This window comes from Rhinolophus ferrumequinum, chromosome 8 (assembly GCF_004115265.2).
Source record: "Rhinolophus ferrumequinum isolate MPI-CBG mRhiFer1 chromosome 8, mRhiFer1_v1.p, whole genome shotgun sequence".
Classification (NCBI taxonomy): domain Eukaryota; kingdom Metazoa; phylum Chordata; class Mammalia; order Chiroptera; family Rhinolophidae; genus Rhinolophus; species Rhinolophus ferrumequinum.
Window position 1 is genome coordinate 63,635,732 of NC_046291.1, and position 24,495 is coordinate 63,660,226.

The following is a 24,495-nucleotide window of genomic DNA, read 5'->3' on the forward strand; positions in this document are numbered from 1 at the left end:
TAAGGAAGTGATCACCATAAGTCCAGCAGCCATCTGACACTGTACAACATTATCACAACATTATTGACTATATTCCCTATGCTGTACTTTACATCCCCATGACTTCTTTGTTTTACACCTGGAAATTTGAACCTCTCGTTCTCCTACACCTTCCCCACCCCCTTTTTAATTTTTCAATTGTAGTTGACTTTCAATACTATTTTATATTAATTTCAGGTGTACAGGATAGTGGTTAGACATGTATTTAATTTAAGAAATGATCCCCCTGACTAGTCTAGTACCCACCTGGCACTATACATAGTTATTACTGTATCATTGACTATATTTCCGATGCTATACTTTATATCACCATAACTATTTTTTAACTACCAACTTGTGCTTCTTAATCTCTTCACCTTTTTCACCCTGCCCCCCAACCCACCTCCCATCTATCACCCTGATAAATCTAGTACCCATCTGACACCATACATAATTATTACAATATTATTGACTGTATTCCTTATGCTACACCCTACATCCCCATGACTACTGTGTAACAAGCATTTGCATGTCTTAATCCTTTCCCCTTTTTTACCCATTCCCAACCCTCCTCCCATCTGACAGCCATGAAAATATTCTCTGTATCTATGAGTTTGTTTCTGTTTTGTTTGTTTGTTTGATTCCACATGTAATTTTGTTTGTTAGATTCCACATGTAAGCAAAATCGCATTGCATCTTTTTTTTGTTGTCTGACCTACTTCACTCAGCACTGTATCCTCCAGGTCCATCCAGGCCACTACAGATGGCAAGAACACGTTCCCATTCATGGCTGAGCAATGTTCCATTGTATCTATGTACCACCTTCTTTTTATCCATTCATCCATCCACGGACACCCAGGCAGCCTCTACATCTGGGTCATTAAACAATGCTTTAATGAACATACGGGTGCACATGTTCCTTGGAAGTAGTATTTCAGATAGTTACCCAGAAGTGGGATTACTGGGTCCTTCTTTGTCATGTGTTACAGCCTTTGTTTTAAAGTCTATTTTGTGTGGTTTAAGTATTACTACCACAAACTTTTTTGTGAGTTTGTTTTAATTTTCTGAAATATCTTTTCCCCATCCCTTTACTTTCAGTCTGTGTGTGTCTTTTGATCTGGTTAGTCTCTCCTAGGCAGCAATGTAAGGGGTTTTTTGTTGGTTTTTTTTTTTACTCTTTTAGCCACCCTATCTTTTGATTGGAGCACTTAATCCATTTATATTTAAAGTAATTGTTGATAGATATATAGTTATTGCCATTTATTATTCTTATTTTTTTCTTTCTTTCCTTCTTTCTTCCTTCCTTTCTCTCTCTCTCCCTTTTTTTCTTTCTTCCTTTCTTTCTTTCTTTTTTTTTTTGTCTTAAAGAAGTCCCTCTAAGATCCTTATAATACTGATTTGGTGGTGAGGAACTCCTTTAGCTTTTTCTTGTCTGGGAAGCTCTTTATCTGCCCTTTGATACTAAATGATAGCTTTGCTGGGTAAAGTAGTCTTAGTTGTAGGTCCTTGCTTTTCATTACTTTGAATATTTCCTGCCAATCCCTTCCAGGCTGCAAAGTTTCTGTTGCAAAATCAGCTGATAGTCTTATGGGAGCTCCCCTATAGGTAACTAACTGCTTTTCTCTTGCTGCTTTTAACATTTTCTCTTTGTCGTTAACTCTTGGCATTGTAATTATGATGTGTCTTGGTGTGGGCCTCTTTGAGTTCATCTTGTTTGGGACTTTCTGTGCTTCCTGGACTTGAATATCCACTTCCTTCACCAGGTTAGGAAAGTTTTCAGTCATTGTTTTTTCAAATATGTTTTCAATTCCTTGCTCTCTTCTCCTTTTGGTACCTGTATGATGTGAATGTTGGTGTGCTTAATTTTGTCCCAGAGCCCCTTAAACTCCTCATTTCTTTCTTTCTTTTTTTTTTTTTTTCCTTTTCTGATTGGGTATTTTCTGTTACCTTATCTTCTAAGTTGTGGATTTGATCCTCTGCTTCATTTAATCTACTGTTGATTCCCTTTAATGTATTCTTCATTTCAGTGCTTGTATTCTTTATTTCTGACTGATTCTTTTTTATGTTTTCTATCCCAATTTTTACATTTCCTAAATCTTCGCTGAAGTTCTCCCTCAAATCACTGAGCATCCTTATTATCGGTGTTTGGAACTCTGCATCTGGTAGATTGCTTGTCTCTATTTTATTTAGTTCTTTTTTTCTGGAGCTTTGTTCTGTTCTTTCATTTGGGAAATGTTTCTCTGTCTCCTCATTTTGGCTGCCTCCCTGTATTTGTTTCTCTGTATTTGTTTCTCTTTGGGAAATGTTTCTCTGTCTCCCCATTTTGGCTGCCTCCCTGTATTTGGTCTTAGTAGAGTGGCCTTTCGTAGTAGGTGTGCTGTGGGACCCAGTGGTGCAGTCTCCCTGATCACCAGAGCCAGTGCTCTAGGTGTGTCCCTTGTGTGGATTTTGTCTGGCCTTCTATTATAGTTGAGACTTGATTGCTGTTTTCATGTCAGTGGGAGGGATTGGCCCTCAGGCTGATTGATTGTGAGGACTAGCTATGACTACAGTGGAGGAGCTGCTGTTCAGGGGCTGACCCTCCAGAGCAGGGTTTGCTTTAGTGGGTCTCTGTTGCTTGCCCAGTCTGCCTTTGGTTGTGTCATCCTTGGAGGTGGCCAGGTGATGCTGTGGCCCAGTCTGAAGCTAGCCACTGAGACTGCCAGCCCCAGGGCCTCGTGGGAGGGGACCCACTGCAGGCGAAGTTCAGCCACAGCCTGTGTCCTGCTCCAGGCTACCTGGTATGAGCCACAAAGAAATCCAGAAATGACTGCTGCTTAAATTGTGCTTGGGAGGCCAAACCATGAACCAAGGCCAACTGTTGCTAGTGCCAGGGTTAGGGCTGCTCAGCTAGAGGTGCACAACATGCCAAAGCCAGATGCTCCTTGTTTGGGTTTTGTGAAACTTTGAACGATTTTAGGAATATCCACAGCATGAACCAAGGCAGGAAAAGCCACTGGAAGTGGCTTTGGGTGTGCCCAATATTTAGGTGGGGTGTGGTCTCAGGGTATCAGTAGGGTGGAACAGATGAAAGGTGATAGCCAGTTTGATGGAGACTCAGATTGGGGTCTGTCTGTGTCTGCATGCAGGAAGGGAGAACTCAACAAAGAAGCAATGGCTTCTGCCAGCTCCTCCATTCCAGAGAAAGCTGCCCTCCAGCCCTAGCCCTGAAGCTAGACAGTTCAGTTCGTCCCCGTGTGTACCTGGCATCTTTCGAGATGCTGTCCCAGCACTGGAGCTCAGAGTGAATGAGTCCATCAGCAAGTAAGTCCATGCACGGGCCCTTTAAGGGGAACACCTAGGAGTATAGCTGCCCTCTGTCTCACTCACATCTCTGCCGGTGTCACAACCAGAAATTATAGGGACTTCTCTCCCCAGCACTGAAACTCCGGGATGAGGAAGGGCTAGGATGCCTGGCTCCTTAGGGGGGAACTTGGCAACTGAGATATCCCTCCTGATTTTTTTTATGTTTTTTTTTTTTTTAATTTTATTGGGGGAGGGGGATAGGACTTTATTGGGGAACTGTGTTTACTTCCAGGACTTTTTTTAAAAGTCAAATTGTTATCCTTTCAACCTTAGTTGTAGAGGGTGCTGTTCAGCTTCAAGTTGTTGTCCTTTCAGTCTTAGTTGTGGAGGGCGCAGCTCAGCTCCAGGTCCAGTTGCCTTGCTAGTTGCAGGGAGCACAGCCCACCATCCATTGCGGGACTCGAAGAGTTGAACCAGCAACCTTGTGCTTGATAGGACACACTCCAACCAACTGAGCCATCCAGGAGCTCAGTGGCAGCTCAGCTCAAGGTGCCATGTTCAATCTTAGTTGCAGGGGCCAGAGCCCACAATGCCTTGTGGGACTCGAGGAGTTGAACTGGCAACCTTGTGTTGAGAGCCCACTGGCCCATGTGGGAATCGAACCGGCAGCCTTCGGAGTTAGGAGCATGGAGCTCCAACCGCCAGAGCCACCGGGCTGGCTCCATCCCTCCTGATTTTTAATGGTCACCCACGGAGCTTCTACATCTCTGCCCCTCCTATCAGTCTCCTATCAGCCTAGCTGGCTTCTTCCGTATGTCCATAGTTGTAGGGCTTCGGTTCAGCTAGACTTCAGGTGATTCTCAATAATGGTTGTTCGGTGGTTTAGTTGTAATTGATGTGGTCCTGAGAGGTTGTGAGCATAGTGTTTACCAACTCTATTGCTATCTTGACCTATCTATCTATTTTTTAAAGAGAAATAGAAATAGAAATAAATATAGCTGTGTGTGTGCACGTGTGTTTGTGTATTTCCTAGCCTTGCCCGTAGGGAGGGTCAAGGAGCAGTAACATCTCAATAGCTGTGAGCACATCTGGTGTCCAGATCTTAACTCCTAAATACCATCCTCCAAGGAACCAGAGCTCTTTGGAATAAAATAGTAAATTCTAGGACAGTGAAAAGCAAACCATGAGATGAAACTTGAAAAATATGTTATCCCAGAGGAGAAGCAAGTACTCAAAGAATGATTTCAAAAGGATATAGAACTCCTCAACCATATATGTATTTTTATATTCCTTTTGGTTCCCTGCAAGGACACTTGTTACATAGTTTGGATATAACAATGAGTTTTAAATTGATTTACCAAAGATAGATTGGCAAAAACTAGAACTAGAATGGGGCAGATTGTTAGAGCTAGGGATGGATATAGATTAAAAGTAAATGAAGATTAAAATAGACTGAATAGCCCTGACAACATAAGGGAAAATGGACTATGTGGGAAGGAATCTGGAAAGGATGAGGAGAAAGTCCCTAAAGAAGAAATGGACAGTTGGTGATTGCAGGGGCCTGGGCATTACCTTATTAAGAATTGTGTGAGAGAATAGCAAGAGATAGAAGAAGCTATCTTATGGAAAAAATGCTAATTCCAAAGATTATGGAGTTTGGACTATCTCTCTTCAGGTTGAGAGAACAATGGGAAAGATAGTTTCAAGCTGAGCTTGTGGTGATATCTGGATCCCCCAGTTACAAAGGCATCTGTTTATTTGAAAGTTAAAGTTGGAGAGGTTGGAGCTGTAAAAAGCTTATGAGAAAAAAGTAATCTGCACTGTAATCACATTGCATATGGCTAATTTGCCTTCACATATAGGGAAGCACTGATGTGTACTGCAATAACTCTTAAAATAGGCTAATCATTAACATTACTTGAGGAACTTTTAAATATACATACAGTCTCAGAAATCACCAGGAATCACTGCTATGGTGAAAAGGGTGAAACCAGTTGCTTCAAAACCTATTTTTGCCATTTCCTAAATGTGCATTCTTGAAAGTTATTTAACTCCTCTGAGCTACAGTTTTCTCACTTGTCAAGTGAGACTAATAGCTATTTTATAGTGTTATAAAGTACAGTAGAGATGTACTCTCAATAAATGTTAATTTCTGTTATCCCCTTGAACCCCCAATTAATACATATTTTTTTTTACTCTGTGATGCCTCTCATTATAACTAAAACCAAACAAAAAGTATACTCTAAAATCTTAGCTGAGAGTAATTTAACCAATTTCATGTAAAGGAGGGCTATACATTAGGAATGAGAGGCCAGGCCACACTCTTTGCACTTGAAGGCCTTGGGTAAGGCAGCAGTGCAGAAAACCAGGGGAGACGATGCAAAGCCTTTTGTTTCAGGAAGCCCTTGATGTTTTGGCAAATGGGCATGACCAAACAGATGGTGTCAGGGAATGTTCTCTCCCTTTTTCAAGTGACCCTGTCTTGCCAAAAGGCCATCTCACACTCTAGGAAGGATGCTGGGCTTCCTAAGAAGTTGCCAGAAACCTTGTTTGACCTACAGCAATGTGAGGAGGCTAAAACCTATCTTGCCAGGCCATGGAAGCTTAACTATAACACAGCTCAAAAGAGATAAGAAAAAGCAGGAATTCATTTGGTGTTTGTACTAAAATTGGATAAGTCTACAGAGGCAAATTTGTAACCTATAATTCCTTTACTTGTAAGATGTGTGTGTTCCCTTCTCATTCAATATTTTTCATACCATGTATTTTTATTTGTGTTTTATTTTTGTTTTTAAGGCTACACAGTATTCCATTAAATAGCTATGCCATCTTATTTAACTAAGCCCCTGAAAGGATATTTTTAGTTTCTTTTTAAGTATTTATTATAAACATACTATAATTAATATCTTCTTTCATAGATCTTGTGTATGCCTCTGATTATGTCTTTAGGATGAATTCCTAGAAGGGAAAATACTAGGCTTTCAATACACATTGCCAAATTAGTCACCAGAAGCCTCTAGCAATTTATATTTCTTTGATGGCATGTTGAAGAGTCATTTCACTACATACTTGTCATTACTGTGTCATTGCTATTTTTTAAATGTCTGTGAGTTTGTCAGATAACCAATAATAATAGCTAACATATAAATAGTGCTTATTACGTAGCAGGCACTGTTTTAGCACTTTGTATATGTAGCAGACAGAATTCTAAGATGGTACCTGAGACTCCCTGCCCCCTAGAGTATACACCTTGTATAATCCCCAGCAATGTAAATACGAGGAGTCATTACTCCTGTGATTATGTTATTTTATATTGCAAAAGGTATTTTGCAGAGGTAATTAATGTCTCAGATCAGCTAACCTTGTGATAGGGAGATTATCTGATGGGCTTTGTTTTATCAAATGAGCCCTTTCATCGGCGTTTAGAGGTCAGAGACAGAGGAAATCAAAGAAATTCAAAGTCTGAGAGGGGTTTAACATGAGAATGATTATCTCTGGTGGTCTTGAAGTTGGAAGGAGATACATGTCAAGGGATGCAAGCAACCTTTAGTTGCTGAGAGTGGCCTGTGGCCTACGACAATGAAATGGGAACCTCAGTCCTATAGCTGCAAGTAACTGAATTCAGCCAACAGTATGAATGAGACTTGCAAGTGGATTTTCCCCAGAGCATCTGTAGAAAAATTCCTCCTACTTGGTACCTTTATTTCAGCCTTGTCATTACCTGAGCAAAGAACCTAGCCATGCTAGACTTCTGACCTACAGAATTGTGAGCTAATAAATGGGTGTTGTTGGTTTTTGTTTTTTTTTTTAAATGGGGGACACAGAAGTCAGCTCAAAGTGGTTTTCACAGGCCAAATTGGGCATAATTGGAGCATCAAAATAAATAATTATAGTAACAGAGTGCTACCCATTGAATAAAATGAATCTATACAGATATAGACAAATAAAAACATACATAAATTAAGTGTTTAATAAGGAATGGGGTATATACAGCATTTCACAGTAACTCTCTAAAAACTACTTATTAATTATAAGTAGAAAAAAGAGTAACTCTATAGAGGAGAAACTTGGCAGATGCTGCCTTAATTAAGTGTTCAAAGTGAATATTATCAGTAATGGACAAAGGAAAATCAGGTTAGGATGCAATGAGGACACAAATCACTTTTGTGACATTTCTGCCAAATATGCGTAACCTGAGTCTAATTATGAAGAAACGTCAGATAAAACCAAATTGAGGGCCTGTAATTTTCAGAAGTATCAAGATTATGGTTTTGTACACCTGAAACTAATAAAAAAATGTATCAAGATTATGAAAGTCAAAGACTGAATAGCAATTTCAGACTGAAGGAGACTAAAAAGATATGACAACTGAACGCAGTGCTTGATTCTGAGCTGGAGCTTTTTCCTACAAAGGACATTATTGGATCCTTTGGCCAAACTCTGTGTGGGGTCTGAGGATTAGATGATAGTAATGTTAACGTAATCTTGTTGACAGTTGTCTTGTGGTTGTGTAAGAGAATGTCCTTGTTTATAGGAAAGACACCGGAAGTATTCACCAACAATGAGGAATCAGGGTAACAGCTTCCTCTGAAATGGAACCTTCCTTCAGAAAAATAAATTTCTGCTGTGCTTTTAACTTTTCTGTAAGTCTGTTATTGTTTCAAATTAAAAATATATATATTTAAAATATTTTTAAAAGGAAACATTTTTTCCTTCAAGTCCTTTGTAAATTTATAAAATACAGAGCAAAAAAGAAGAAAATAAAAATCACTCTATTCATTTTACTGTGGTTACACTGTGATGGATAGCTTCATAACCATTTATTAAATATTCATGTACACACATATATATGTACATACTTAAAGAATTGGAATTCTGTGTCTTTTGTATCTTTATGATTTTTTATTCATATATAATCTAACACCATTAAACAGTATTCTACACTATTAATTTTTATGGTAACTTTTTTGTATGTAAAATACATTGTGTTATCATTTGCAATGTTCAGATTTGGTTTTAAAATTAGTTGAGTGCCGCTCAGCAAGTTTGTCAACTTTGTCACCATGTCAAATAAATCTCAGCTAGTAATTATAGAAGGTATCTTGGAACAATTAAGTTAATCCATACTTCAAAGAAGATCGATGCCTGATGTTTATGTCCCCTTTCCCTTATAAATACTTCCCTTTGGACAGATCCCAAAGTACCATTTTCTTGACCTAAGAATGCACTAACATTGATGAATATTTCACTAATCTCTCCACCTCATAGCCCCATCCCCAACAATGAAAGTCAAAGAATAAATTTGTGAATGTATCACAATTTATTTATTCAACCACCGTTAGACATTTGGGTAGTTTCTAATCTGAGGCTACTAGGAATAGTGGTGCTGTGGACATACGTATACGTACCTTCTGGTGAATACATGTGCACATTTATGTTGGGTATATGTAGGAGTAGATTGGCTAGGTTGTAGTGGCTGAACTGCCAATGAGTTTTCTAAAGCAAATGTACCAATTTATACTCCCACCAGCAGTGTATGAATGTTCTGCTTGCTCCAGCCTCTTACCAACATGTGGGATTTTCTTTTCATTTTTAGAGCCACCTTGGTGTGTTTAAGAGGTATTGCATTTGGGTTTTAAATTGGATTTTCCTATTGAATTAAGATGAGTCCTTTTAATGTGTTTATTGGCCATTTAGGTATCCTTTTTTTGTGGAATGTCAATTCAGGTCTTCTGCCCCATTTTCTATTGTGTTGTCGGCATTTTCCTTATTAAATTGTAGGTATTTAAAAATACCAATATTCTGGAATCAAGTCTTTTGTTGAATATACGTATTGTGATTGTCTTTTTCCACTCCTTGATTGCCTTTTCATTCCCTTAATGAATGGATGAGAAGAAGTTCTTAATTTTAGCATTTCCCAACTTGGTACCTTTTCCATTTATGCTTAGCATTTTTTTGTGTATAAACTGTTTAAGAAAGTTTGTCAACTCTAAGGTTGTGAGGTACTCTTATGTTTCCTTCTAAAAAATAAGGTTCTATTATGTTTCTTTCTAAAAGCCTTATTTTTTTAATCTTTCACATTTAGATCTTGACTACATCTGGAATTGATTTTTGTAAATGGTGGGAGGTAGGGGGTGAAGATTCATTTTTTCCATATGGACATCCAACTGACCCAGGACCATTTATTGAAAACTGTTCTTTGCACACTTCACAGCAGTGTGCCTCACCTCCATCATAAATCAGGTGACCATATATGTTTGGATCTGTTTCTCGAATCTATACTGTTGGTTGGCCTATTTGTCCATCCTTGCACCAATAATACACTATGTAATTACTACACCTTCATAATGGATTTTGATATATGGTACTGTAAATCCTCCAGCTCTGTTCTCTTTTAAAGATTCCCTTGGCTGTTCTTTGTCCTTTACATTTCTATACACCTTTTTAAATATCAGCTTGCCAATTTTCACACACACACACACACACACACACACACACACAATCTTCTAGGAGTTCAACTGAGATTGTATAAATCAATTTGGAAGAGTTGACATCTTTACAACTTTTTGTCTCATCTACCATGTAAGTAATTTGCTGAGAGTCCCAGTTTGTGTGGCACAGTTGGACTTCAGTCTTCAGTAGCATTATGCTAAAGCCCAACACTATTCTAGAGTTAAAATATCTTAGTTTAGAGGATATGCTCTTTTGATTTCAATTATATTTTAAAGGAACCTATTTTGTTGGTCTAATCTATTGTTTTCTACAGGAATATCTTTTTAAAACCTCCCATTGCATGGATACCTCTTATGTCTCATGTCTTTGATTACTACTGACAAGTAGTACAATAGTCATATGTTAGTGACTATTTCATATACCAGGGATGCCCCAAAAATGTATACACATACTTGTATTCCTCTTTTGTTATAAGTATATATTGTTACAATTTTAATACAGTTTTTTCATTTCTTAAAATGTGTATACATTTTTTTTGGCTCCCTCTGTTTTATTGACCATTATATTTTGAACCAAAGTATTTTGATGGTACTTTTAAAGCCAAGTGGAACATCCTATGCAGCCAAACTCTTACTGTTTGTCCTTGTGTTATACAATAATTTGCCCCTCACCGCACCCCCTAGCTCCCACTCCCCACACCATTCCCGGAAAGAAAGGAGAACTTTTTCTTCCCTCTTTCTCTAAGGAGAGAAATTTTTTTTCTTCTACCTCCCCCAGCTTTCATAGGATATTATTGAGACTTTTCCATGTAAGGACTTTCAAATCGTTGTTCAGAGAATATGGATCCATGTGGAAGGAGAATATGAACTAAAGTATAGTGGAAAATTTCCCTTTCCTTTCCTGTGTGAAAGAGTAAGTAGAAACAAATATTTAAACAGAAAAAGATTGTTAGACTTCTTTCATTCACTACACCTTCAGCTCCGCTTCTCACGTCACATGTCTCTCCCTCTTCTCCAGAGTGAAGTCGTTCATCCTGAGTTAGTTGCCTCCTATCACTGGAAATTCCACTCAGACTTTCCCTTGGGTCCACTTTTGATGCTCTCTCTCCTCTGCAGTAAACTTCTAACAACTTCAGTGCAGCCGATTTAAACTGTGAGTTTGCCTCTCTAGGGAGGGAGGATGCCTTTGTGATGGAACTGGAAAGAGGAAATAGGAAGTGGACACAATTTTCTTTTCTCTCATTTGTTCCCTCTAATTTTTGTTCTTCAGTCTTTTCCTCCCTCTAAGTTTTATCTTGATTCCTTTAATCTTTTCCTTTGTTTCTTCATGTCTTAGCCTAGAGAACTTTTCCTTAACTAGCAATAATACAAAAATGAATTAATTTTTTTTACCTATTATGATTATTTCATTTATTCAAAATGTATTTAGTGCTACCGTGTTTCAGGCACTGCCATTTAACAGAGTTTTATCATCTTTGCTCTTAAAGACTGGTGGATTACAATGAAAAATGAAAAAAAAAACTTTTTGTAGCATTTTAAAAGAAAATTCCTTCTTACATAATTGATTCTCTGTGGAAACACTGTATATTCTGGAATAATGAAAACCCTCAAATATATTCTTCTATGTTACTTTTTGATAGTGGAATTAAGTTTCTGAGGATATTTTCTTTCCCCTTCCAGAACCACCTACACGTCTTTTTACCTACTCTCTTCTATGTTGAAAATGCAAATGAAACTCCATTGGAGTTTTAAAATAAGAAATTTTGCTAGATGTAATTTTCTCATGCTACTACTGAGGAGCAATGACAGTAATATTTTCTATTATTCTATCCTGTGCCTTTATTAATGGGGACTTTTATAGAAGAATTTTTGTACTGCTTTATATGGAGAGGCATTATAATCTCCTGGGTGCTTCATGTAAATCCAGTCTGTATCAGTTGGGAATTTTGTTTGGCTGCAAGTTACAGAACCTGATTGCAGAAGCTCGGGGATTTATTTTTTTCATAACAACAAGTCCAGAGAGAAGTGGTCTGCGACTGGTACAGCAGATTCTTGATATCCTCAGTGTCCCAGGCTCCCTTTGGCTTTCTTTTCTGCAATAGCTAGTATACATCTTTCATCCTAATACTCAACTACGTGATCATAACAGCCTCCTGTGTCTAGTTTCACAGCCACATTCCAGGCACAAAGAAAGGACCGGGAAGAAGAAGCAGTGCCTGTATGAAAAAGCAAATCTTCCCCAATTCCCGGTAGGCCTCTGCTTATATCTCATTGGCTGGAACTGTGTCACATGTCACCTAGAGCCTCAGAGGTATCAACAAAGGCCAATATTTTAACCCTGAACAAGATTGTATTCTGTTAGGAGGAAAATAAGGGAGAATGGATATTGGCACCAAGCTGTGTCTGCCACAATTTTAAACTTCAGATGATACAATTTTCTCAGCAATCAAAAGCACATCAAAATTGCATTTAATTGTTGAACTCTATAACCTTGCTTGTGGCCTGACGTTAACAGTTTTCTTTTAATGGACAAGCTTGTAATTAAAAGAAAGCAGTGCATTTGTGATCATTAATTAGGAGAAAAAGTACTCTGTTTTGAATCATTTTGTTAAAGATGTCAGAAGAAATTTCTCATTAAAGGCACAACAAATTTGTATAAAAATTATTTAATTATATTCACAATTAAAGGTAAAGTTGACTGGATATTTCAGGCTGGGCTTCACAGAATTGTTGCAGCTTGGTTGGGTCAAGCTGTTCCAGTAGTAATCCAAGCTTGGCAGGTTCAGAAATAGGTGTGACGGGGTGACCAGGCTTTGGGACTCTCACTAACAGAACCCACTGGATAATCAGTAATACTCTCAAATATAATTGCGTTAATCCCACAATAGATGATATAATTATTTCAAGAAAAGGCCTTTTGGACTAATGTTTGTTACTCTTAAAGAAATATATATACATAAATGTATATACACATATATACATTCTCTCTGTAAAAATTCAAAAATTTCTTTATAGATAAAGCTAAAGTCCCATTTGAAACTAACCTCCAGTTTCAGTATCCTCTCCAGTTTGGTCTATTTGTATGTCCTTTAGAGTTTTTCTTTGTAGAGTATGTGTGAATGTGTGTATATGCATATATTATTTTGTGTCTGTGAATATTTATGTAATGGTATCACATAGTAGATACCATGGTGCAACTTGCTTTTTTTCACTCAATAATATATATTGGAGATAAGATCAGATAATCTGTGTCTACTATGCAAAGAATGCCTTCTTTAACCTCAAGCCCTTGGAGAAGTAAGATGGCATAGATATCCTTAATTACTAATAAATAGAGCCATTGTCCAGGTTTCTGCGTGGGGTGTGGGAGCGGGGTTGTGTGCTGTGACTGACAGATGAATAGTGAGCTGGTCCAGGGGCATCTTCAACTGCAGTTAACATGCACTTACAGTCAGTGCTGAAACTCACCAGGAGAAAGTGGGATTGTTACTCCTTTTCTACTTCTTGACATACACATTAATCCATTGCCCATTTTGGTTTGGAGTTTGTTCTTCATAATAATTTTCATCTAATACAGGTGAACCTGGATTTTAAAAGTTGGTGAAGAACAGGTGAAAAGTATGTGTTTGCCTCTAATACTACCATGCCTTAGGGACAAGGCTGATCTGTAACGTAATCATTGTTGCTTTTTCAGCAAATATATACTGAGTGTCCAATGTGTGGCAGGCACTATTTTAGGCACTCTGGAGAAATAAAGATGGTATCGAAGGCCTTGCTTTCATGGAGCATACAACTTAGTTGTAGAAGGGAACAATAAGCGAATAAACTAATCAATACCTAGTATAATGTCACGTAGTGAGAAGTGCTATGAAGGAAAAGAATTAGATTGAACACGTAGAGAGTGATTGAGGGTGGAGGGGGCTACATCAGATGAGATGGCCAGGGCAAGCCTCTCTGTAGAGCCTGAATAAATCTATATCCCTTTCTCTAGTATGTAATAGATGTTCAATAACCATTGAAATAAATGAATAACTCCATCAATAGCCATATACACAAAGTAGAATAGTAGCACAAGAGGGAAGAATAATCATCCCTACCTGGATGAGGAGAGGCTCAGTAGGATGCTTACATTGAGAATGAAAAACAAGTAAGCCTTGGCCAGAGAGGCAAGAGTCAGGAAAGACATTGCCAGCTTAGGTCACAGCACGTGCCAAGGCAGGGAGGTGTGAAAGAGCAATGTCAGTTTCCTAGTGCTAAGTAACAAATTACCACAGACTTAGTGACTTAAACAACACTAATATCTTACCTCATAATTCTGGAGGTCAGACATCAGAAATTGGCCTCATTGGGTTAAAATTAAGGTTTCAGCCAGGCTTGCACTCCCCTGGAGACCGTAAGGGAAAATTCATTTCCTTGCCTTTTCCAGCCGCTAAAGCTTGCCTGAATTTCTTGGGTCATGGTCCCATTTCTCCAACTTCAAAACCAGCAGGATAGCACCTTCAAATCTTTCTTTTCTCTGACTTCAGCTTCTGTCATCCCATCTCCTTCTCTCACTCTGACCCTTCTGCCTTCCTCTTACGAGGACTCCTGTGATTACATTGGGCCTCTCTGGGTAATCCCGGCTAATCTCCATAGATAAAATAATCTGATTAGTTACGACTTTAATTCCCCTTTGCCAAGTAACATAACATATTCACATGTTCTGAGGACGAGGGTGTAGATATCTTGGGGAGACCTTGTTCTGCCGACCATAAGCACTGTGTATTCAGGGATCTGCAAATGGTTTTAAAATGCTGGAGTATAGCATGCATAGGAGGTAATAGGTAAGGACGAAGCTAAATAGGCAAGAGCTAGATTTAAAAGATCCCTGTCATTTATGCAGAGTTTCAACCTGTCCTGGAAACCATTGGGTGGATTAGATATATTTGAGTTTTTGAGGCACTTGAGAGTAATGTTTATTCTTGTAATTACATAAATACGCATATATGCATGCTCTTTGTAAAAATGCAAAGGTTTCATTACAGGTAAAGCTAAAGTCCCCTTTGAACCTAACCTCCAGTTACAGTATCCTCTCCAGTTAGTCTACTCGTATTTGTCTATCCTTTGAGACTTTTTTCTTTTGTAGAGTGTGTGTGAACGTGTGTCTTTCTTACTTGACTTGCCATTTTGGACATGCTTAAACTGAAGACATTGTCAACCTTCTTCTGACATGATTTGGGAATCCGTTTTGTCATCCTCCCTGCCTGGACTTGAAGAAAGAGGCTTGCCTGCTTCCTCCTGACCCCTTTTACTCCTCACTTTCCCTCAGTTGAGAGGTATCAGATAATCCATACTTTCCAAATCTTTTGTGTAGATTCCTAAACCATTTGTAGATCCCTGAATATACAGCGCTTGTGGTAGGCAGAAAAGGGGCTCTCCAAAGATGTTCACATCTTAATCCTCAGAATTTGTGAATGTTATGTGGCATAATCATACCAGGAACTTGTGTGATGGTAGCTCGGGCCAGAAAAACGGATAAAAGGATATTGCAAATATCCCCCACCCCCGCCCCACACACACACATACCACTGTGTGGAAATTTCCTGACCCCCCCACCTTTTTTTTTCCTGTTTTTTTTTCCTTTTTCCCCCCCCCCTTTCTCCCGCCTCCCCCCCACCCCCACCCCGACACACACTCTGGTTCAAGCTATTGTTTCTCAGTCTAGTTGTATAGGACACCTCAGCATTAGGAGCACGGCGCTCCAACCGCCTGAGCCACCGGGCCGGCCCCTTTCCTGTGTATTTCTTTAAACGGCGTATATATACATTTTCTCTTGGGCTTTTGAAATGATTAAAATAGCTTTAAGGACATAGCAGGAGTAAGGGCATGAGAGGCTCCACTCTTTATGGAACTCTGAAGTTCCTCAGAAACTTCTAGGTTCCTTGCCTTAGAAATAAGATAATCAAGTTATTAAATGAAAAGCAACTTGTAGAACTGTACATATATCATGATTCCATTTATATGAAAATTGGATATGAACATGTACTTGTAGGTGCATATAAAATTTTTTTAAAAAAATAGAAAATAAAACATTGAAAATTACTACCAGGGCTAAATACAACTGGAGTATTAGGGCTATGTGGGGCAGGAAATTTTAAATTTTTACCTTACAGTTTGCTATACAGTTTGGTTCCATTAGTTTTTCCAGGACAATCATTTTACCTTATGCTAACTACAATACATAATGTTTTATGTTGGAAGTAATATGTGCCATTCTGCTTTGAATTTAAAAGAGAATTCTGCATGTTTGAAAAATACTCCTTAAGCTAGACTTTGGCTATAGGGTTTGAACTAACACTTAAAATGTCATAATTTGATGCTAAATCCAAGATATTTTTTCAGAGTGGTGTTGTTCTCACACTGTTTGGCCTGGCAGAATCCCCACCATCTTTGAAAACTTACCTAGAGGGTGATTGGCTAATCCACATATCTACACAGTTTGGCAATTTAGAGTTAACCAACTATCCTTATGTCATATAATGCTAAGCCTAAGTACAACTGACATTTCCTTCCTCAATATATTAAAAGGGATTTTCTTAGGAAAGAGAAGAATGCAAATTTTAACACTGTTAAAAAAACACTTGTTATATAAATGATCTCTTTGCTATTTTTTCTCATCTGTAATGAAGTCCTGATTGTTTACCTACCCCAAAGAGACTAGTTAAGGTCATATTTTTTTTAAAGTTTAGATTCTCTAGTAAATCTGTAAAAAATTAACTTCATATTAAAGTGTTTTTTCAACCCTCTAGCTACTGCAAAGCTATTATTACATTATACATCAAATGTTCTTCCTACACTATAAGAAATTTCTCATAAAAATATATTATTTAAAAAGTTTTTCAGTAATTGAGTAGATCTAAAAGGTTTAACATTTTGATAACACTCATAAGCAACTTCTAAAATGTCACACAATGTGAACATGGAATGATTTCTAAAACTAAATGCTCTTAAATTATTTAACATGGAAAATTCTATTCAAGTAGTCATTACTCAACCAAAAGCATTCTAGCTACAGGCTAAAGTAGCCACTGTGAATTTCTCACTAGTAAGCATAAAATTGAAATAGCCTAGATGACATATACTTGTTTGGGAATCAGACGATGTTTGTTTTAATACAGTTTTATAATCCCTTACCTGTAATCTGCAGGGCCAGATGTATTTTGAATGTTTCAGATGGTTAGACATGTGATATAGAGCTTATTACTTAAACTGGTGGCGTCTGGTCAGAATTAAACCTGTTAATACTTTTGCACTAATGTATGAGAGTTCACATCAAATAGGATACACTTCAGTTTGGGTCAAGTTTGCCACCAAATGATTTCAGTTCAGATTGGATTAGGCTACCATATTGATTATGAAATAAACCTTCCTTTTCAGAGATTTTTGTATTATGAATGTAAGATTTTGGACTTGAAGTTCTGTGTGATCTTGGTCACTTTTTTAGGCCTCAGTCATCTCAAATGCTAAAATGAGAAGTTAGACTAAGTAAATTATTTATTTATTTTTTGTGGAAAGGAAATATTTTTTGTTGTTGTTAAATTATTTTTCAATTAGGTTGACATCCAGTATTATATTAATTTCAGGAATGCAACATAGTGATTAGACATTCATATACCTTACAAACTGATCAGCCCAATAACTCTAGTACCTGTCTGGCACTATACATAGTTATTACAATATTATTGACTAAATTCCCTATACCATACTTTATATCCCTGTGACTATTTTTATAACTGACAATTTATTAGAGTAAGTAAATGGTATGTGAACTTTTCAGAGTCTAAGTCAGAATATCTGTTTAATTCCCTGATATAAGAAACGATACAATTATTAATAAATCAGTTTCATAATATCTTAGTTTAATAATTGTTTAGCTCAGAGACTCTCAGTATTCTTAAAAGGTAAGTAGTATTTTTTTATGATTTATATATAAACATTAAAGTATATAGATCAAGAAGTATTTCCACTTGGTTTTCTATATAGTTGGAACCAAACTAGGTTTCAATTTCATGAAGACAGATTAGTTTTTGTTTGCAATTTTGATTTCCAGAATGTGTTCTAGTGCAAAGTTCTCATGGTCATAATTAAAATTCGAACTATGTAGAAATGGTCAGAAACATTTTGTGGGCTTCATGAAGACCAGGAGGAACAAATTAAACAGAGTCAGAGCAAGGTAACCAAAAGGAAATCTGCAAAACCCACTTTGTTTCAGAGCCTCAGTCTTATAATCTAAACCCCAAGAAAAATGAGTCCTAAATATAAAGGGGCTTGACTCCCCATTGAGGAAGGACTAAAGCTAATCAGAAAACTGTGAGGTCTCTCCCGGATGGAGATGGCAAACTTGGGTAGTTAAGTTATGGGTGGGAGAATGAAATGAAAACTAGAGGTGAGATGCAGCAGGCCAGAGCTCATGAACTGGCTGCTGAGCACAGTATAAATTTGTTTTAGAGACCTGTTTTATTTGTCTAGTACCTGTATTAAAAAAACAAAAGAAAATGTATTTGATTATCTAGGTATGGAATGCTCTTTCCTTTCCCATGTTTTCTGCCACTCCCTATGGATGTGTACCTTGTCACTCCCCTCATTTAACTTTCTTGATGGCCCCTGAGGGCATTGAAATTTGCCATTCCTCTCTGTAGGCTATGCTATCACAGCAAATGTTTAAAAATTGAAAATGGTTGTTGGAAGAGGGAGGCTATAGTATGGACTTCGGAATTGTTATTGCAGTTCTTCTGAGGAAATACAAGATGTCCAGCTACCACCAGTTACCTTTCTCTCAAATAATATTATTGAGCATTTAGTATTCTTAGTAGGCCCTGGGGATGCAATCAGAAATAAGACAAATGTGGGCCACATGTCTATGGAGGGAGACAGACATCAAATTGTTGCAGAAAAACAACAAGAACCGAGAAACTCAAGCGGCACGCAGAGATCAGGGAGAACACAATTTTATTATGCCAGCGGGCTCAGCGGGATCCTTCCCAAAGACTGAGCCCCTAGCAAAGTCTTGAGCAGGTTTTTATGGGTTGGGGACTTCCTTGAGTCAGGGAAGGGGTAGGTGTCATCTGGTGATTGGCTCAATGTGTAGCTTGGAGGGGGTTATGCGGAAGTGGGCTGGGGCTTAGGCTGGGGACTTCTCTCTCCGCTGGGGCCACCATTTTAGCTCAGTCCCACGTGGCAGGGAACCATTTTAAGGACAGTTTCCCCATCAAAATTAGTAAACATGCAAATGTGAAGATTGATACAAATGATCATGGAAAGTAACGAGTAGAATGAGAGAGAAACAAGGGGTCCTCCCTTATTTAGATGAAGAAGTCTGGTTAGGTTTCTCTGAGGAGGTGACATGGTCATGCTAAGGCTGAGTAGGAACCAATGAGGTAAAAAGAGGAAGGAAATTTCTTTAAGGCAAAGGGAACAGCATGTGGGAAGGCCTTGAGGCAGAACAAACTTGGTATATTTGAGAAATATAGAGACCAATGTGGTCAGAATGTGTGAACGAGATAAGGATATAGAAATGACCAAGTTTGGACACCATTCTAAAGGGTCACGGGAAACTATGGAAGGGATTCAAGCAAAGTCAGCTGAGAGCTTTAAGAGGTTATTTGCGCTGCTATGTGGAGAATGGACTGTAACGTACAAAGTGGAACTGCTGCTGTTGTCCCGGAAGGACGTGATGGTGGCTTGAGGCAGTGCAGATGAACAGGTTGGATGTGCGATACCTTCCAAAAGGAAGAAAAAATCTTAGTGGATAGGATGTGGGTGTGAATAGAAACTAGACTATAGGCAGAATTGTCAATGTAACTAAAGGCTTGAACAAAAGAATCCCTGGACCAGAGACCCTATAGGAATGACCCACTGGAGTTTATCCCTACATTCCTAAAGTTGGTGGGCAGTCACCATGATTCCTGATAACATGCAGAGTTTCCAAAAGTCATGGGCTTGAGCTACTTTCTCTTCCATTTTAGAAGATTTAGGTTACTACAAAGGCCACTAGACATGGGCAGTTCAACCTAGTGGATATGGAACAAAAATGTATGAAAAATGGTTACTGAAGGAACCACTTGACTAATCTGTTTCCCTGGAGGTGCTTAGTTCAGTTTGGGTACTCAGAAAGGAGATGCTAATGCAGAGTTTGGGGTGCTAGATATTTATCAGGGATCCATACCTGTGAAAGAAGAAGGAAGAAGCAGGATTGGAGAGATGAAAAAATCAGTTTCAATGCAGATTCAACAAACCCTGCAGGGAGCCCTGGAGCACATCTTGCCCATCAGAGTGGCCCACATTGGGTCCAAACTGATGGGCCTTTATATCCCCATCTAGCTCAGTCATTTGGTGCAGGCTGCCCCAGCAGTGGTACATATAACTTTGAACAAGACTGTTCTCTGCAGCTGAGTCCAACCCTAAAGGAGGTAACAGCTGGGCATCAAGTGCATTCTAGAAGTGGATCACATATCCCCAAGTCTACCATAAGTGCAATAGTGCCTAATAGAAATAGTGAGAAAAATTGGCTAGCTGATTTATTCTTTATGTAGTTCTTTTTCTATCCAGGAACTCAAGAGAAAATATACATAATTTTTTAATTACAAAATACTTATGAGACACTGAGACAATCCAAGAGAGAGGAATTAAGAGGTTAGAGATTGGAAGAAGAGACCAAGAACAGGAAAGGCACAGAGGGGTAAAAACTAATAGAGGAAATCTTCTAGGAGCAAAGAGAAGCAAATTTTAATAAAGTATAGAGTTATGGCACCCAGTCCTAGGCCTTATTTTTTAAAAAAATACTACAATAAACACTTTTTAAAAAACGTTTTTTAAATCACATTGTAAAATTTTAGTTGTCTCTTGTTTCCTTGACAGATATGGAAAACATGAATAAAAGAGACCGACCATTCATGACAATTCAGAAAAGCAATAGCTCAGGTATATTTTTTTCTACATCCAAGTCTGTTTTGTGATTTATGGTGGATTATGCATGATATACAACTGGAATGTTGATTTTCAAAATTTTAATATGGAAAGCTCATTTCTGGTTCACATTGAAAGTTTCTCTAGTCCTCTTGCAATGGGCGTTTTAATCATCTTCAACAGTGATCAGGACATCTGTGGTTTCCTTCAGTGTACTGATTCTTAAATCGTTTGGACCCTTCTTATAGTCATGTGATCCATGATATATTTAATAAATCTTAATTACTTTACATGGCACCAATTAATTATTCATATAATTGGGGCAAAGTACAATTTTCAACTTGAATTACTCAGTTTATTATACTTTATGCTATTTGGCCTTAGAATACCCTCTACTTATATTTCAATTTATCAAAATAGTTAATATACTAAACTATTTGGATAGAGAATGCCTGCCCAAACATTTTATCATTTTAATATTAGATTTTTTCTTTGAGTTTCAACCTTTATTCAAATTTAATTGAAATTATTTTCAATTTTTCTAAGTTAGAAGTATAGCTATGACTTAAAAAATATATATTTACTTAATTTGCTTCACAATGATGTGATTCTTAAACACCCAGTTGATGCCTAACACATTTTAAATTAAAAAAAAAGTGGCTACACTTTGTAGCTTGACATTATAACTTTCTAAAATTCTCAACATACTAACTGAAATGGAGGTATTCCTTTTATGCCCCTTTAGAAGTAATTTTATATAAGGAATATAGTGGTAATATTGTTAAAGTTTATAGATAGAGGTTCAAATATACTATGAATGTTGTGATATATTATTTCTTGTATTTATTTTAAATTACTTAAAAATAAGAATTGTAGTCAGCATGTTGCCATAACTATATTTTGACTTCCAATAATATGATACTATTTCTTTTGTCATTTTCTATTTTTGATGAAAAACAGAGAATCTGGTATGCCGTATGAAAAATGGAATGAGAAGCATCAAGTATAAACCAGTAGACTATCAACAATTGCATGCATTAACTGAAGCAAAAAAATTAGCTTCTGCCTCTATAGAACTAAAGGTTAGAAGGTGTGTGTGTGTGTGTGTGTGTGTGTGTGTGTCTGTGTGTTTTCCAGTTTTGGAAAATTGAATTGCTAGGAAGTAAGATGATATTTAAATGGGACTTTGAAAATAAATAACATTATAAATAGATTTTAGAATCTTCCAACTATTAATAATAATGAATAGCAATTAACATTTATTGAATGCTCTCAGACACTGTGCTATATAGTTTATATTCATTACTCACTGAACGTTCATAACAACCTGTAAGGTCTGAATTCAAATTTATTTTTAGAAAGATTGCTATTTCATTAATTTTCAACAATTTCTAATTTAATCTGAAAAATAAAAATTGCTAGTAAAAGTGCCAGCCATGGATGATCATCTGATTTAGACTCCTTCTGCAACACCATTCAAATATACCCTTAGGTGCCTATTTTAGAATTCTCTTTTTTGCTCTGACCTAAGAAAAGATGTGAACCTGGACTAGATTGAAAGGGGTTTATATGCAAGTGATTGTGCACAGTATTTTAGGACCACATATGGTTTACAATTACTCATGTAATGTGTTTCCCTGTTGTGTAAATAATAGAGTATATTATAAACAGCATTTTCATTGCTTGGTTGCATTCAAAATCTGGTTTGGCAAAGTAACATATTAATTTGTTTACAAGTTTTCATTTGTATTTAATATTTTTGTGTAACGTTAATTTTGCAGGTCTTTTTATTGTTAATATCTTTTTAAAAATGCAACTGTTATCAATTGAAAGCACATTTGATACCCTATTCTAGAGAAATTACCACATATCCATGAGCTATATTCCCTCAAACTAAGAAGACTACTTAAAAAGTAGGGCATTATTTGTTTGGTTCAGATATAACTTTAAGATAATTTAATATTATCAGGAAATTCAAAGAAATTTTATGGGAAAATCACTCATATAACTATCATCCTGATAAAACTGTTTTCATTTTTCTGACTTCTATTCTGACCCATTGTATATGCTCCACATATACACATATATAAACATAAGCATATATATGCATATTTGATTTTCTTCCATGATAAACATAGACATGAAATCCTGTATACTTTTTCCCCTAACATTTTGCCACATAATCTTCATAATATTCAATTATTACATGATATGGAATGTACTTTTTGCAGGAATGGGGGCAGAGGTAAGTCAGTGTTTCTCAAATAAGCCCTGAAATAAAGTTACATTACATATGAACGCCAATAAAAAACATGCAGTCTGGTGTATAATAACAGGACTTGATCTCAATGCAGTAGGAAGACTTTTCTCAGGAAGTGACATTGGAATTCAAGTGACATTGGATCTCAAGGCCAATAAAAATGAACTGAGCAAAAACAGGAGTGATGCGTACTCCACATAGAAAAAGATGCATGCCTTATCACATCCTGATTTTTGGATATTTGGATTATATCCCATTTTATGATATTGGAAGTTATGCTTCAGTAAATATCTTCATACATAGACACCATTTATGTTTTAGGATCCTCCACCCCCGTAGGCTAAATTCCCATGTTTGGGCTATTTGGGCAAAAATATATGAATGCTTTTTAGCTTTTTCCCAAAGTATTGTTCTAATAAGGGTGCCACCACAAATGTTTCCTCCATATCCCTGTCAGTATTGGAATATGTACGTATATATTCCTAATATTGTCCATATATTTATTTTGTTCATCTGTTTATCTGTCCATCCATCCATCCATCCATCATACGCCACAAAAAAAAAAAATTTGGCTGAATGTGTAATGGTTGAGTGTTCAAATCAGTATTTGGTCAAAGTGACTTTTTTTTTTCCTTAGTTTTTTTTTTTTTTTATTTACTGGGGAATACTGGGGAACAGTGTTTTTTTCCAGGACCCATCAGCTCTAAGTCAAGTCGTTGTTTTCAATCCAGTTGTGGGAGGTGCAGCTCACTGGCCCATGTGGGGATCGAACCAGCAACATTGGTGTTAAGAGCACTGCGCTCTAACCAACTGAGCCAATCAGCCGCCCTGTGAATTTCTTTTTGATAAAATCACTATCAAAGAATAAATGTATTTAAAAGTTTTAATAATTAATGTGGCTTTTAAGGTTTGACATTAAAGTGTAGGGACAATAATTTCTCAGCATAGTCAGCTGCTAGATAGCTTCTCTGGTCAATGTGTTATACATTTGTGAGGTTAAGCAGATGATCATTTTCAACTGACATTTTAAATAGCATCAATAACCCTTTTGCTCATGGAATATAATTCAGGAAGAAGCTTTTTAGTTACATATTTTCTAGAAACAACTTTGTACCTGGAACTCATAGTTTGGCAAATTTCAAAAAATCCCCTGTCTTCAACTACTAGACATGGTTCACAGTCTGTAGCAATCATTTTGACCAGCTATTTACTTCCGTTTTTAATCTCCATATATTCATAATGATAAGGAATTGCCCTTTTAAAGCATTTTTGTAATATCTGTTGTTTCGAATTTTGGTTAGTCACAACAAAATGTGTCCTGGATACCTCTTTCTTAATTATACAGTATTCGTTTTTCATTGTATCTGTATTATGGAAACTGTTTTGGGTATGTTGTTCTACATGATTTTTGGAGTCTTCCCTTTTCACTTAATTAGTGAAAGTTGACTAATTTTTACTTAGCACGTTGACATTTCACTTCTAATTTATTCATGCAAAATGTGAACAATTCCCAACTACGACTTTTCTTGAAAGACT

General features: G+C 37.1%; 1 protein-coding gene across 1 annotated transcript in view; it reads left to right on the forward strand.

Annotated features, from left to right (window-relative positions):
• Positions 1 to 24,495, forward strand: part of CCDC148 (coiled-coil domain containing 148) — a 224,129-nt gene that overhangs the window by 42,510 nt on the left and 157,124 nt on the right. Inside the window, 2 exon segments of the mRNA XM_033112425.1 lie at positions 20,652 to 20,714; positions 21,660 to 21,781. Of these exon segments, the coding sequence (XP_032968316.1) occupies positions 20,652 to 20,714; positions 21,660 to 21,781 (185 nt within the window).